Source organism: Peromyscus maniculatus, chromosome 22 (assembly GCF_049852395.1).
Source record: "Peromyscus maniculatus bairdii isolate BWxNUB_F1_BW_parent chromosome 22, HU_Pman_BW_mat_3.1, whole genome shotgun sequence".
NCBI classification, from domain to species: Eukaryota; Metazoa; Chordata; class Mammalia; order Rodentia; family Cricetidae; genus Peromyscus; species Peromyscus maniculatus.
In genome coordinates this window covers 30,695,692-30,711,817 of record NC_134873.1, presented here as the reverse complement: position 1 = coordinate 30,711,817, position 16,126 = coordinate 30,695,692, and the positions used below count along the sequence as shown (strand labels likewise).

Here is a 16,126-nt window from a genome sequence, read left to right as displayed (position 1 = left end):
GGCTGTGTGATTTTTAAGCACGCGCACGCATTCTCAGACGCCCGTAGCGTCGGGGGCCAGCCGCCTGCGCACCTGCCCAGCGGGCGCTGACCTCATCTCTCCGCTGCCGCCGTGTCTTGCAGCTGCAGATCAGGTGCCTCTGATGGAGGACCTGGAGCAGATCTTCCTGCGCTCCTGGCGCGAATCACACCTGACGGAGATCAGGCAGTACCAGCAGGCGCCTCCGCAGCCCTTCCCCCCAGCCCCCAGCACGGCAGCCCCTGTGACCTCTGCACAGCTGCCCTGGCTGGCAGGCCTGGCTGCCAGCTCGTGCAACGACAGTGTGCATGTCATCGAGTGCGCTTACTCCCTGGCTGAGGGCCTCTCCGAGATGTTCCGGCTGCTCATTGAGGGCAAACTCTCCAAGACCAACTACGTGGTCATCATTTGTGCCTGCCGGAATGCCACCATCGACTCCTGCATCGCTGTCACGGGTGAGTTCTGGCTGCCTCTTAGCCAAGGGGAAAGCCATGCTATGGATTACCCAGTCTCTCGCCTTGGTGGGCCCCCCTCTTTTGTCTAGGGGGCTTTATGTCGCAGGGCAGTGAGTACCTTAGCCCGTGTTGGTGGCTTTAGAAAGTATCCCTGGTCTCAGTTTCCCGTCCCTGGAAACATGCTTAGTTACAGGTATTCCGGCTGTCAGTGGCCAGATTAGCAGTGCCCATTTGGTCTCTGGAGAGACTGGGCCCAACTTTGGAGTCTGAATTGCCCTGACTATAAAGTTTGGCTTTAAGAAGTCCACTCACACCACCAGTTAATTAAGGACCAGACTGAGATAAGGAATAATGGTCCATTTTGCTAGTTAAGTATTAAATAATTTCCCTGAAAGCCTACTGTATACAGCCATTGCTTAGGTGGCTGGGATTCAGGATGGCATGTTGGAGGGAATTTCCTTGGTAAGGTAAGCACTGAGCACATAGGCACTTGTGGTGTGTGTGTGTGTGTGTGTGTTTATAATTTAATTTATTTCTATTTTATGTGCATTGGTATTTTGCTTGCATGTATGTCTCTGTGAGGGTGTCAGATCCTCTGGAACTGGAGTTATAGATAGTTGTGAGCTGCCATGAGGGTGATGGGAATTGAACTCGAATCCTCTGGAAGAGCAGCCAGTGCTCTTAACCACTGAGCCACCTCTCCAGCCCCAAAATGGTATATATTTTCAACCTGAAGTTTTTGTATGACTTTTATTTAAAGTCTACATTGTTCCTCTGCAGCATCTTGGTGGCTACTTAATGTTCTTCATTCCTAAACTTACTGTTTTTACTAATTGTTTTTCTGGGTTTGAGTCTCACTACGTTAATAAGCCCATTCCTCTGTGGTGTGTGTCTGGCACTGTGGCCTGTGTTCTGTGAGGCCAACACTGCTGTTAACCACCAGGAACCAATGAGGATGGTGGGTCTGGGGAGGTTAGGAGACTTGTCTGTGGCATACAGTCAGGCCCAGGGGTTTGTTTTCTCTAAGAGATCTTGGCTGTTTCCATCCTTGGAATTACTCCCCCTTGGTCAGGATGTGGCAAGAGTTTGATTCGTTTCTTCATCAGGGAGGGGTAGGTCAGGCAGGGGCCCTGTGGTCTGAGAGCTCAGGGTGATTCTGTACTGAGGACCCAGACAGCTGCCTTTTGTCTTCCAGGGAAATACCAAGCCCGGATTCTCTCCGAAAGCCTCCTCAGCCCCGCGGAGTACCAGAGAGAAGTCCACTATGAGCTGGTCACTGGCAAAGTGGACTCCCTGGGGGCTTTTTTTAGCACTCTCTGTCCAGGTAAGCTTGTGAGAGGCGGGCGCCAGTGCACACATTGAAAAGGAGTGAGTGTGTGAGGACGGGAGATTGCTGGGGTCCCCTCATGCCTGGGATCTGTTGCTGCTGAGCGTCTGTGCTCTGCTCCCGTTCTGTGCACTGACATGTCCCCCACCTCCTTCCTAATGCAGCTTTTTGTCTGTCTGTCTGTCTGTCTGTCTTCCTGCTCTGCCTATAGAGTTCCAAGGTTGGAGAAGAATTTTGTGCTTTCTGTGTGTCTCTTTTTGAGACAGGGTCTCCCCTGACAGCCTAGACCGGCCTCACATGTGCTGGAATTTCAGGGCTAGGCCACAGCACATGGCTCTCCCTGTGGTTACTGCTCCCTTTCTCTATCTCTGTGGCCTAGTCACCCACTAAGACCCCTCCCCCCCCATAGCTTCTGGTCCTCGGGACTCATTTAATACACTCCAAGGATGCTCTGTGGCCCAGTCTGTGCCTGGAAAGGCGCAAAATCCCTCCACCTCTGACCTCAGGTGCTCGATTTCTGTTTTGTCCCCTCGCCCATGGAGCCGTGGTATGATCCACCTTGTGGCTACAGCTCTGGATAGGAAGACTGTGCCTTCTCCACACGTGACTTCAGGCCGAGACCAGACCCAGGAGCTGGTCCAGAGAGGTTTGCTGACTTTCTCTGAGATGCAAAACCCACTTCTGTTCTCTGTTTTGGGCAGAGGGTGACATTGACATTTTGCTGGACAAATTTCACCAGGAAAATCAAGGCCACGTCTCGTCCTCATTCACTGCTTCCTCTACCAAGAAAACAGCCGTGCTGGATGCCAGTGGGGTTCCCGTGTGTACAAGTGAGTGCTGGGGGAAGGGCACAGGCGTGCACAGTGGGTGACAGAGGGAGAGGATTCCAGTGGGCACAGTAAACGGTAGAAAGGGGGGCTGTTGCATAGGGAAGAACAGCTCCACTGTGCACGGTGAGTGTTGGCCGGAGTGTGCACGGGTGTGCATGGGTGTGCACGGGTGTGCACGGTGAGTGTTGGCCGGAGTGTGCATGGGTGTGCATGGTGAGTGTTGGCCAGAGTGTGCACGGGTGTGCATGGGTGTGCGTGGGTGTGCACGGTGAGTGTTGGCCGGAGTGTGCACGGGTGTGCATGGTGAGTGTTGGCTGGAGTGTGCACAGGTGTGCACGGTGTTGGCCGGAGTGTGCACGGGTGTGCACGGTGAGTGTTGGCTGGAGTGTGCATGGGTGTGCACGGTGAGTGTTGGCTGGAGTGTGCACAGGTGTGCATGGTGAGTATTGGCTGGAGTGTGCACAGGTGTGCACGGTGTTGGCTGGAGTGTGCACGGGTGTGCAGAGTTAGTGTTGGCTGGAGTATGCACAGGTGTGCACCGTGAGTGTTGGCCGGATGTGCACAGGTGTGCATGGTGAGGAGTTAGAGCGGGCCGTCTCAGGTGTGGTCACCACCTAATGAGAGAACCTGTCTGGATTCCGCAGCATTCGTCTTGAGTTCTGAGACTTTAACCCCCCCCCCTCCCGTGGTGTACCCGGAAATAGGCCTGCCTGACCGAGGTCATCCTCTCCTTACATTCCTTTGTGCTGATTTCTTTTCCCTCTGTTTATTATTGCAATTGTTCATTCGGATGAGGGTTTGAGGAGCTGGGACCATTTCTTTCCCTTCCCAAGTCTAGCATCAGCAGGCGCCCGAGTGCTTGCTTCAGACTCTGTTATCTGAGGGAGGGGAAGGCCCGAGAGGCTGCCCGGGGGTCTGGCTGAGAGCGTGCGTTCTCTTGATGACTGTGACTGCCTCTCTTTCCTGTATTGCTTTGTGTGGTTAGGCCTCTCCCCTCCTCCCTGCAGGGGACTCGGTCCCTCTCTCTAGCTGAGGGTGGTAGCTGGCTGCTGTGCTCATCTGGGATCCCTGGGGGCTCTGGCTGCAGGTTACCGTCTGGAGCCACGGGGCGTCCGGCCCTTTCAGCTGGCGGTGGCACAGAAGCTCCTCTCGCACGTATGCTCAATCGCAGATTCCAGCACCCAAAATCTGGACCTGGGATCCTTTGAGAAGGTGGACTTTCTCATTTGCATTCCACCGTCAGAGGTGACCTACCAGCAGACCGTGTTCCATGTCTGGCATTCAGGTAGGGCCATGGGGCTTTCGAGGAGGAGGTGTGGCCCGGGGGAGGAACTTTGGGGCCAAGGGGAGGAGCTTTGAGGCCCGGGGGAGGAGCTTTGAGGCCTGGGGGAGGAGCTTTGAGGCCTGGGGGAGGAGCTTTGAGGCCTGGGGGAGGAGCTTTGAGGCCTGGGGGAGGAGCTTTGAGGCCTGGGGGAGGAGCTTTGAGGCCTGGGGGAGGAGCTTTGAGGCCCGGGGGAGGAGCTTTGAGGCCCCGGGGAGGAGCTTTGAGGCCCCGGGGAGGAGCTTTATCCGTCCATCATCTCACACATTGTCTTAGTCACTGTTCTATTGTCGGGAAGAGGTCATGACCATGGCAACTCTCACAAAGGAAAACATTTAATTGGGGTGGCTTACGGTTTCAGAGGTTCAGTTCATTATCATCATGGTGGGAAGCATGGCAGCGTGCAGGCAGACGTGGTGCAGGGAAGGAGCTGAGAGAGAAGGAGCTACATCTTGACCCCACAGGCAACAGGAAGTGGTCTGAGACACTGAGCGTGGCTTGAGCATATGTGAGACCTCAAGGCCCACCCCCACAGGGATAGATTTCCTTCAGCAAGGCCACAGCTACTCCAGCAAGGCCTCGCCTCCTAATAGTGCCTCTCCCAGTGAGCTTGTAAGGGCCAATTACATTCAAACTACCACACACGTGGATGTTGTTTACCACGTTTTGATGTGTGGGAGAAGGAGCAAGTATCATGGTCACCCATTTATTAGAGACCACAAAACATGTCCAAAGACAGTGATTTCCCCCCCCCTCCTCAGGATTAAAGGTAGAACCCGAAAGGTAGAACCAATAGTTGGCTTTTTGCTATTTCTCTCTTCTGGCCTGTGACTGGCTGCGGCTAACGAGCATTCATATAGCATGTCTTACCTCCTCAGTGGCATGATGTTGGGCCTGTATGGCCTGAGCCTGGTTTTGTTAGAAGCTTTAGTCTTGTTTGAGAATTGCTGCTTTAGGGAGCCTGCTTGCCGGTCCTCTTGGGTGGGGATGCTGTGTCCATAGCCAGCCTTTGCCCAGCTCCCTGGGTTGAAGAGATTGAAGACACTTGCCTGCCTGTCCACCTATCGCCACCGTATGCATTCCTGTTACCGCCCTCCCTCGTCAGGGCCTGCCACATTAGGCTGGCCCAAGGTGTGTCGGGGGTGAATGAACCGAGGAGCTCCCGAGATGTTCTGCTGTGTTGCAGGGGTTCTGCTGGAGCTGGGCCTGGAAAAAGAGCCTGTGACCAAGAAGAGGGCGGAGCAGCACGTTCTGAAACTAGACACAGAGGCCCAGGCAAGATTTAAGGCCTTTCTGCAAAACTCCTTCCAGAACCCACACACGCTCTTTGTCCTCATCCACGACCACGCCCACTGGGATCTAGTGAGGTCAGACCTCCTGGTCTGTGACGGTGACCTGTTTCTCCCTGGGGGATGAGGGCGCAAGTCTTGATGAGTCCTGGGGCTTGATGTTTGCAAGCAGAGGATGTGGGCAGTTTTTTCAGCAGCTCAGAGCCGTGTCATCTGTGAGGCCACTCAGCACGGTCTCCAAGGGCTAAGGATTAGCATGTGGGTGGTGGCTGGCTGGTGTGGACCCTCCTGAGGGACAGACACTTTTATTCAATTGAAATGAAAGTCACCCTAGACGTGTGTGAGGTTGGTCAGTTGGAGACTGCTGGAAGCTGGTCTTCCTCCAGAGACTGGCCTCAGAGCTGACCAGCTAGATGTTGTCCTTGGTGGAGGGGAGGAAGTCCATTTCTAGACCAGGTCAGAGAACCAGACTTTGATTGCGACTGATTGTAGCCGTTTAAGCTTGCCAGGACCTGAGTGGGCTTACGATCTATAGTCCGCATGTGGGTTTGAAGGAATAGAGTGTCCTGAAATGGTAGAATTCATCGCCTTTTGGATTTTCATTTTGGGGACAGGCATCTCAGGCAGCTGCCTGGCACCCAGAAGATGAAGCACTGGCTTTTTTATTTTGCCCCCTAGATTTAAGAGTGTGCCAAAGCCATTGTCTTACAAAGAAAGCCTGGGCTGGGCCTGGCTGCTGAGACCCCTGATCCAAAATGTTTCCCATCTTTTCAATGTTATCTTCCAAACAAATGTAGAATTTGCCCCCTTATGTTATCTTTGAATCATCTCAAGTCAGTAGGACTTGGATTTTGTAGGTGTTGTTGTTATTATTATTATTTTATTTGAGGCAAGACCTGTCCTGTGTGGCCTAAGCTGTCCTTGAACTCACTACATCACTTTGCAAGGATGACCTTGCCTGTCTGATCCTCCTGCCTCCGCCTGCCAAGCGCTGGGATCATAAGCGTGCACCACCAGGCCATGTTTTATGTGGTGCTGAGGGTCAAACCCAGGGCTCTGTGCATGCTAGCCAAGCCAACAGCCTCTGCCAAATTAGGAGGCTCATGTACCCCCCCCCCCCGCCCTGAGTCTCCTCCCTTCCTCACTCACATCCCCATCACTTTTTGACACAGAATAAGATTGGGTATGAATCATTGTTCTAGAGTGGACCCAGGGCATCATGCAGGAAATGCACTGTGGTTCCTTTCCTGATAGTCAGTTTTCCTGTGTGTACTGAGTACTGATTGAGTCCCTGACAGGTACCAAGACAAATCAGTACTGAGTACTGAGGGAGTCCCTGACAGGTACCAGGACAAGTCAGTACTGATACTGATGGAGTCCCTGACAGGTACCAGGACAAGTCAGTACTGATACTGATGGAGTCCCTGACAGACCCCATTTCTAATCACCTCTTTTTGTTTTTCCAGCCGTGGGCAGGGCTAGAAGCTTCCGTTATAGGTGGAGTTGGGGAGCCCAGGGAGACGCCCAGTCAGTCGCCGTGCCCTTGTAAAACCGCCACGCGGCGTTAGCAATTCCGCTGAGCATCCCTTTCCTGTCTCCTCTCAGCAGTTCTGTTCACAACATCCACTCTCAAAGCGACCCCTCGGTGGGCTTAGTGGACAGACTGGTCAACTGCAGGGAGGTGAAAGAGGCGCCCAACATCGTGACCCTCCACGTGACCTCCTTCCCGTACGCACTACAGACACAGCACACCCTCATCAGCCCCTACAACGAGATCCACTGGCCCGTCTCCTACAGTAACGTGAGTGACGCTGGGCCCCGGCGTAACCCGGCCGCTGGTTTGGAGACACTGGCTTTAGTAGAAGTCCTGCCCGGTTGGGAGTGGGTGGGTTCCGGCTCCTTGGATCTTTGGTTTGGCCCGGGGGGTTAGATTTCTTGGCTGTTTTGGAGAAATTTCGGAAGCCCCTCCGTGGGTGGTCCCTACCTGGGAACTGAAACCCTGAGTCTCAGCAACGTTCTGAATGATTGTTCTCCTGGCAATGGATAAAGCCGCTGAGGATGGAGCTCTGGAAGATAGGAGAGGTTTGGACTCCCCACGGATGGCTTGGCATGCCGCCACATTCAAAGCATTCTTCAGACCGAACTCACCCCCTGCCCTGGGAGGCTTGTTTTTAGCTGGCCACCTGTCATCATTTATGAAAGCAGAAGCCCACGGTTCTGGTACTCTGAGAATTCTGCATGGCGAGATTCTAGCTGGGTACACAAGGAATAAGTGCCCTGGGATTCTGGACTTCTTCAGAATGCTCCAGCCATCCCATGAGCTCCCAAGGATGTGGATGTCTGGCTCCCATCCCATGACATCAGAATCAGTATTTCTGTGGTCCTTACCGTGGGCCACACTCTAAGTGCTTTATACCCGTGAATCTATGCCAAAGGGCCGGAGGATATCTGATTTACATATGGCAAGAATGAGAAGAACGGGATGAGCCACTGACATAGAACCACTGCTGGGGGACGACCCAGGGACAGGCTCCTTGGTCCTGGAGGCTTAACCACTCTGCTGTTTGAGAGCCGAGTTCACGCCTTTGCATTTGGGACAACCGCTCTTTGCTCAGCTCAAGTCAGAGCTGTTTCTGCATTGATTTGGGAATAATTTCATGTTGATGTAAGACTCACTGGATGAGTTTGAGTTCATCCCTTCACCAAGCCCCACCATGAAGATATTGGGGCCCACTGAATGGGGAACTTGACTGGTGGGAACCCACCATCTTTGTTCTTGGCTCTAGGCCTGCAGAATGAGGTTTACAGGTGCCATGTACAGGACCGCAGGATCAGCGCTGTTTAGATCAAAATGCCAATCAAACGCAGTCCGCAGGCCTGGCCGTGGACCCTGACTTTCCCCGTGAATGTGACATTTGAGTGACGGGTGCTGCTCTTCTGTTTCAGGGAGTGGACCTGTACCATGAAAATAAGAAGTACTTTGGGCTCTCTGAGCTCATCGACTCCACCCTGTCAGGACACAGTCTCCCCTTGCTCCGATATGACAGCTCCTTTGAGGCCATGGTCACCGCGTTAGGAAAAAGGTATGTTTCTCCTCAAAGTTACTAGACATGCTTGGTAGCATCAGGTGTAAGCGGACATTGGAAGTCTTTGCATCTGGGTCAGGGAGTTCCAGGAACGTTGTACACTTCCATCCTTCCCCCGGTGACTCAGACCATCCGTCTTTTGCATTTGAGACACCTTGGGTCAGTGACACCTTGGGTCTGTCACATGGCTGCTTCAGAACATCATAGATTTTACCTTTTGGTGTCTTTTTTTGTTTGTTTGTTTGTTTGTTTTTCGAGACAGGGTTTCTCTGTGTAGTTTTGCGTCTGTCCTGGAACTCACTCTGTAGACCAGGCTGGCCTCAAACTCACAGAGATCCACCTGCCTCTGCCTCCCGAGTGCTGGGATTAAAGGCACTTTAATTTTTTATTTCTGTTAGCCTGGCGTTTTATTCTGGGATACACGTAAGTTACCGAGAAGCAGTTAAAGCCTTCCAGGTCTTGCCTTTCAGCTTTTTGGACAGCAGAAGAACAGTGTTTAATCTCATGCACCATAGCTCATTGCCCTTGAGTAAAGCAAAACCCTCTCCAGTTGTTCACAGCATTCCACGACTCTGGGGGTTTCCACATGGATTGTTGGGAGGGAGGTGACTCTTTCTAACCGTCGGCAAGCAAAGTGTTTCGCTGTGCAACTGTAAGGGCCTGGGTTCGGATCCCCAGCACCCATGTGAAAAGTGCGGTGTGGCAGTGTACATTTGTACCTCCAGCATGGGGAAGCAGAAGGAAGTCATCACTGAGGTCTGCTGCCTAACCAGTCCAGCCAATCGGCGAGCTCCAGGCTTAGTGAGAGACCCTGTGTCGGAGATCAGTCACGATAGGAGTGTGAGGCAGCTGGCTCCATCACGGCTCCAGTCAGGAAGCGAGCGCGGTGTGTGTGTGTGTGTGTGTGTGTGTGTGTGTGTGTGTGTGTGGTGAACGCTGCTGCCCAGCTTGCTTTCTCCTCCTCTTTAGCTGAGTCTGTGACTGTAACCTGTGGGATGGTGCCACCCACATTCAGGATGGCTCGTCTCCATCACTTAAACCTCTCTGAAAACACGCTCACAGGCTAGCACACGCACGGACGTATGGAGAGGTGTGGTCTCTGGGATGACTCTAAATCTTGTCAAGTTGATAATGAAGTTTGATCATCACACCTGGCTTCTGGGGTGAGAGGCCCGAGCTGATGGCAAGCTGGGGAGGCACATCTCTCGTGCCTTGTGCTGGAAAGTGTACAAGAAGTAGCAGCAACAGCAGACCCATGCTTTTGTCTTCCAGCTGGGCAAAACGAAGGCATTTGTGCTTTGGTTTCGGAAGACCCCCAGTGGCTAATCCCTACTGGTTTCCATGGCGCCTGTAACTTGGGCGTTGCCTGTGTCTTGGGTGGCAAGCATGGCCCGCCCTAGGGTCATGGGCATGGTCTCTTTGTGTTCCTTGCAGATTTCCCCGCCTGCACAGCGCGGTGATCAGGACCTTTGTTCTTGTGCAGCACTACGCGGCCGCCATGATGGCCGTGAGCGGCCTCCCGCAGATGAAGAACCATACGTCGGTGGAGACCCTGGAGATCACCCAGAACCTCCTCAACTCCCCGAAGCAGTGCCCCTGCGGCCACGGGCTCATGGTCCTGCTGCGAGTTCCCTGCTCACCCCTGGCAGCTGTGGCCTACGAGCGACTGGCCCACGTGCGAGCCCGGCTGGCTCTGGAGGAACACTTCGAGATCATCCTGGGCCACCCCAGCTCGGGCATCACTGTGGGCAAGCACTTTGTGAAGCAGCTCAAGGTGGGTGCAGAGGCAGAGGCTGATGCTGGAGCCACCAAAAGACGGCAAGAGCGGGCGGTGGCGGCAGGCCCTGGAGACCTGAGCACCCCTCCACCTCCTCTTCCCCGGGTCCCCCAACACAGACTGCAGCATCCGGTCCTCCGACAGGAAGCGTGCTTTTTTTTCTCTTCCCAAGGCACCTTTCTCCTCCTTTGCTTTAGCTGATGCTTATTCTTTGAGAATTCAGCTCAATCTCCTTTCCCTTTTTAGAAAGGCATCGTATTCCACACTTAGGGGCCTCTAATCCTGTCCAAATGGTAAAGGAGGGGCAGATCGAGGTCCCTCAAAGCTGAGTACAGTGCCTGGTTCCCTTGTAGGCTCCAATTAAAACACCTAGGTGGCAGAAAATGTAAAAGGGGCAGAGGAAATTGATGGAAGGAGTAAGTGGAACCCATAAAAGTGCAAGGGCACAGTCAGCATCACTAGAGAGCTCAGGGAGAGGTGTCACAGACCACGGGAGCCACGCACTGTCTTCCAGAGGATTGGCCGGTCTTCAGATGTCCTCACACACCTGGCTCCTGCTGTGGGGGATAGACAGGAACAGAACAACACCCCGCCCCGCCCCGCCCCGACACACAGTGACTCACGGCATGCTCGCATGCAGAATAAAGTGCTTCCCTTGTATTACAAGATGGGTTGTGAGGCCCACCAATTAGTGGATGGACATCAGGGTCTTCTAAAGCCAGGATGGTTAGGAAGTGGCCCGGGTTAAGTGTGGATTGCACACTGCATGTCTTGTTAGGTATCATTTTTTACACATTTCATTGTGTATGTGCGTGTACACACGTCGCAGGGTCCATGCAGAGGCCAGAAGATAACTTTTGAGAGCTGGTTCTCCCTTTCCACTGAGTGAGTTCTGGGGATTGAACTCGGGTCATAAGGCTTGGTGGCCAAGTGCTTTTACAGCTGAGCCGCTTCACCGGCACCAATTATCGCATTTAATCCCCAGTGGTGTCCTTGGATCCCCACCTCTCTCAGATGGGAAAAATCAGGGCTTCAGTAAAGCTCAGACACAACCCCAGGAAGTGGCGGTCCCCAGAGTCAGGACTCACTTGGGTGGCTTTCCTTCATTCTCTTATCTGCAGATGTGGCAGAAGATCGAGGACGCGGAGTGGCGGCCCCAGACTTACTTGGAGTTGGAGGGCCTGCCCTGCATCCTGATCTTCAGTGGGATGGACCCTCACGGGGAGTCGCTGCCGCGGTAAGTTGGGAATCAGGGCCCCTGAGGTCCTGAGGGGATGGGAAGGGAGGAGGGCAGACTGAGTTACCAGTACCCGACCCCAGGTGGAGGGTTTCCCACTGTTTGTCAGCATGGATGGCATTTTGGGGCTGCTTTTCCATGGCACTGTGTCTGAGGTGTGGGCAGTATTAGCCAGTTCTCCGAGGACACCGTTGTGTGGGGGTAGAGTTTTGGGAAAGCGGCGATGCCAGACTGAGGGGAGATGAACTCAGCTGGGGAGGTGTCTCTGTATTAGAGAGGACAGTGCCGTGTAGGATGACGACCATCATCTCCAGAGCTGGGGCCAGTTTTACTGGCACCTTGATCATTGTGACGGGTTTTGGGGGGTCACTCATGATGCCATTCAGAAAGAGTAGGTTGTAAAGTACCAAGAGTGGATGTCACCTTTCTTAGTGACTGTCGTATTGCTATGAAGAGACACTACGACCAAAGCAATATATAGAAGAAAGCATTTAATCGGGGGCGTGCTTACAGTTTCAGAGAGTTAATCCTTGATGGTCATGGTGGGAAGCGTGGTAACGAGCAGGCAGGCATGGCAGTGCTGAGCAGTAGCTGAGAGCTTACGTCTGATTTGTAAGTTGGAGGCAGAGAGAGAGAGAGAGAGAGAGAGAGAGAGAGAGAGAGAGAGAGAGAGAGAGAGAGAGAGAGAGAGAGACTGGGCCCGGGCCCATCCCCAGTGACAAACCTCCTCCCATGAGGCCACACCTCCTAATCCTTCCGAAACAGCCCACCAACTGGGAAACAAACATTTTGGTCTAGGAGCCTCTGGGGGCCCATTCTCATTCAAACCACCACCTCTCCCTACCTGTGCGTTTCTGTCATCCGCACAGATACACGTCCACTGAGTGACTCCCAGGCACTTAGGATGGGAGGTCCCTCGTCCTCCTACAAGGACTCACTGGCTACCCAGAGGTGGCTGTGTCTGACCCTGTGGCTGTCACAATCTTAGCTTTCAGCCTAGCACAGGGACCCCTTAAAGTACGGGTCACTCAGTGAAGACCCAGTTAGTGCCTTCAGTCTGTAGCAGCACACCACAGGTGTTAGCGATTCAACGAGAGTCTGTTCAAAGGGCCTCCAAGATTTATCAAGGTATAAAATGGGGAGAAAATGCACTCATGGATACAGAACAGAGTAAACAGCGCTGTGGTCCTCCATTCTGCCCCGGGGGTGAATGGAACCAGCAGTCCGATCTCCGACCACCACAAGAGAGGGTGAGCATGCCTCTCTCCTCAGTTTTAAGCAGCCACACCCTAAGGCTGGCACTCCAAAGCTATTGGTGGAACGAATACCTGCAACACGTAGGTCCTTATGAATATTCAGCCTCATCTTATTTATTTTTGTTTCTCAAGACGGTTTCTCTAGGTAGCCCTGGTTGTCCTGGAACTCACTCTGTAGACCAGGCTGGCCTTGAACTCACAGAGATCCGCCTGTCTCTGCCTCCTGAGTGCTGGGATTAAAGGTGTGCACCATCACTGCCCGGGTTCAGCCTCATCTTTTAAGTGGGAAACAAAATCAGAGCTTCTGAGAAACTGCATATCTTCCCAGTTTCCTGGGAAGCAGAGATGCTGAGGTTCAATCCTCACTTCCACCTGATCCCAAAGTCATGGTATCTTGACTTATGTTCCATGCCCCACAGGAGTAGATCCCTGGTAGGTGCCCTCAGAGGCTTGGTGTGAACCTGACTTTGTTGCTCTGAGTTCACGGTAGGCTTCTCCACGTACTGGAAGGAGGATAACGGGTGTGGCGCCGTCACTCTGTCCTCTGAGCCGTGGAGCCTCCCCGCGGAAGGCCCGCGATGGATGAACGCCTTCTGTTTTCCCCAGGTCTCTGAGGTACTGTGACCTGCGTCTAATCAATTCCTCATGCCTGGTGAGGACAGCCCTGGAGCAGGAGCTGGGCCTGGCTGCCTACTTTGTGAGCAGTGATGCCCCCTTGGAGAAGGGGGCCAAGAGCGAGGCCCTGGAGAGTGATGGGGAGAAGCTCAGCAGTACAGATGAAGATGAGGAGACGGGGATGGAAGGTGAGGGGGCCTGGCCGTACCCCGGGGTTCTCAAATCTTCCTCGGCCGGATTCTGCCTTTCTCCCCTGCTCTGTCATTCTGGCGTGGGAAGATGGGGCGTCCTGTCGGTTCTTTTAAGAACTGGAATTCTTGAAGAATAGGAAGGAAATGGTGGCGTCTTAGGGTTCCAGTTCATGCTTTGTTTTCAGCGCTGGAAGGATTCACTCGCTTGTTCCCTCTGTTGGAAATCGACTCTCATCCACCGTTAGGCTGAACGCTGTTGAAGTTTATGGGAGCAGGCCAGCATCCTTTGTAGACTCCAAGAGTCTGGTGCCATGTTTTTAATAGGACACACAAAGAAGGGCAATGTCTGGCTGGGGTCCACAGCACAGTGGGAACATAGAAGCCTATAATGTAAATGTGCTGTGCATTTGAGGGTACCGAGGGTAAAGAGAATGGTGCACACCTTGCTTCTGTGTCTGCCTACTGGGTGACGTGAGGCAAGAGTGCAGACCCTCCCGGCTGCCGCTTGTCCTGTAAGATGGCAAGGCCTGCCCACCAGGATCTTCTGTGTGGTGGCTGATTTTAGCATGACTGTGACCATGGTCTTAAATGTTGTCTATGGTGTGACTGGACTCGCCGGCCTGTCCTGACCCTCCTCATCCTAGTCTCTTCTTAACTTCTTTGTGAGCTCAGCCTAGCTAAGATGTGTGTGTGTGTGTGTTTCTTTTCTGTGTGTGTATGTGTGCGTGTTTCTTTGTGTGTGTGTGTATGTGTGTGTGTTTCTTTTCTGTGTGTGTGTTTGTGTGTGTGTGTGTATGTATGTGTGTTTGTGTATGTGTGTTTGTGTGTGTGTGTATGTGTGTGTGTGTGTTTGTGTATGTGTGTTTGTGTGTATGTGTGTTTGTGTGTGTGTGTGTTTGTGTGTGTGTGTGTGTGTGTGTGTGTGTGTGTGTGTGTGTGTGTGTGTGTAAGGGACAGGGCTAAAATGGCAGCAGTGAATGAAGGAGTGAGAGAAGAAACGGGCAAAGAGGCGTGATGTCTTCGTGACTTCTGAACGCCAGGCTGCGGCCAGGGATGCTGAGTCCTCTGTGTTTGCAGGGTGTTTTGAAGCAGGCTCCACCTCCGAGAAGAGGAGCCCTGTGAAGAGGGAGCGCTCACACTCCCACGACTCCGCATCGTCCTCCCTCTCTTCCAAGGCGTCCGGTGAGTCCCGCTAGGGAGCACCACACCCCGGGGCTGCCCCCAAGTTCAGGGACTGGGAAGAACACCCAGGGCTGTGCTGATCCCAGGCTTCCCATCAGGACCTGTAAGAACAGGCTCTCAAGAATAGCCTAGAAATGAACTTGACATCTGAGACCTTGAAGGATAGGACTTTCAGGTCTGGCTGTTCCTGCTGGGAGGAGAGCACTAGTCTGCCCCTGGCTGCGGTGTAGGCTATAGTGTCCGAGCCAAGTGGCAGTACCACTTTTGATGAGCCTTCCTGGATATTGCCTTGGGCAGCCCCTGCTAAGGAGAGCAGGAGTCTTGTCCAGAGAAGTGGATCTAGGAGGCTTCATGGGAGAAGCCACGGCAAGAGTCCTCAATGCAGAGAGAGACTGTGAACAAAGTCTCATGTGGGCACCGGTCCCAAGAGGTCCTTAGTCTCTGAACTAAGCCAAGACCCCATGCACAGGAAATAGCGTTACCCGTGTGTATCAAACTGGGCATTTAATATAATCTGAGAGCTGAAAGGTTTATTCATTATGAACTCTGCCCCTAAGAAATTCCATCAATTAATCCTAGCACTTGGGAGGCAGAGGCAGGTGGATCTCTGAGTAGTTTGAGGCCAGCCTGGGCTACAGAGTGAGTTCCAGGATAGGCACCAAAAGGTACACACAGAAACCCTGTCTCAAGAAAACTGGGAAAAAAAAGCCCCCCACCCCCAAAAAGAAATTTCATCTATGGGCTCAGGATGTCACTCAGATGGCGAAGCACTTGCCTATCATGGCAAAGCCCTGGCTTCAATCTGCAGTCGTACATAAACTGGGTATAGCAGTGCAAGCCTGTAATCCCAGCACTCAAGGGGTGGAGACAAAAGGGTCAGAAGTTCAAAGCCATCCTTAGCTACAGAGAAAGTCTGAGACCAAACAACACAATCTGGATGTTGGGATGGGGGAGAGGTGGGGGTAAGGGGAGGGTTGACCAAGACTAAAGATGTGTGCTTTATGTAAGCTAAATAGAAAATATAATCAAGGGCTGGAGAGATGGCTCAGAGGTCAAGAGCACTGGCTGCTCTTCCAGAGGTCCCGAGTTCAATTCCCAGCACCCACGTGGTGGCTCACAACCATCTGTAATGAGATCTGGCGCCCTCTTCTGGCTTGTAGGCATACATGCAGACAGAACTATGCATAATTTAAAAAAAGAAATATAATTAAAACAGAACAGAACAAAATATATCCATCTTTGTTTGTAAACACCATTGCTGCCTTTGTCTTCCCTGGGTACAGAGTCAGACCAAGTCCCTCACCTTGTCTCCTGTGTAGGACAGGCTTAGGGTAGTTGTTCATCGAGGGTTCCAGAGAGTAGTCCTCTCCACGCGGAGCCTCAGTGGAAAAGCTGTTCCTGGGGAGGGAAGCTCAAGGTCAGGTCGGCTTGTGTGGGGTTCTGTGGAGCCTCGCTGAGATTAGGAGACACTGGTTTGTGGTCTGGGCTCACGGCCCAGTCGGAGATTTGCTGGGCAACCCAGGAGTGAGAGCAGGCCCTGTG

The 16,126-nt window shown here is 53.0% G+C and overlaps 1 protein-coding gene across 6 annotated transcripts in view; it reads left to right on the top strand.

Annotated features, from left to right (window-relative positions):
• Positions 1-16,126, top strand: part of Greb1 (growth regulating estrogen receptor binding 1) — a 136,737-nt gene that overhangs the window by 98,371 nt on the left and 22,240 nt on the right. For 4 of the 6 annotated variants that reach the window (XM_042266788.2, XM_042266786.2, XM_076559615.1 and 1 more), the window contains 11 exons: positions 123-473; positions 1,669-1,797; positions 2,502-2,630; positions 3,718-3,915; positions 5,138-5,318; positions 6,846-7,041; positions 8,187-8,323; positions 9,761-10,100; positions 11,225-11,340; positions 13,203-13,399; positions 14,480-14,584. In XM_042266788.2, coding sequence (XP_042122722.2) covers positions 123-473; positions 1,669-1,797; positions 2,502-2,630; positions 3,718-3,915; positions 5,138-5,318; positions 6,846-7,041; positions 8,187-8,323; positions 9,761-10,100; positions 11,225-11,340; positions 13,203-13,399; positions 14,480-14,584 — 2,079 coding nt within the window. Of the gene's footprint in view, positions 1-122; positions 474-1,668; positions 1,798-2,501; positions 2,631-3,717; positions 3,916-5,137; positions 5,319-6,845; positions 7,042-8,186; positions 8,324-9,760; positions 10,101-11,224; positions 11,341-13,202; positions 13,400-14,479; positions 14,585-16,126 lie in introns of those variants that run through there. The other 2 variants (XM_076559616.1, XM_076559618.1) reach the window with 2 other exon arrangements.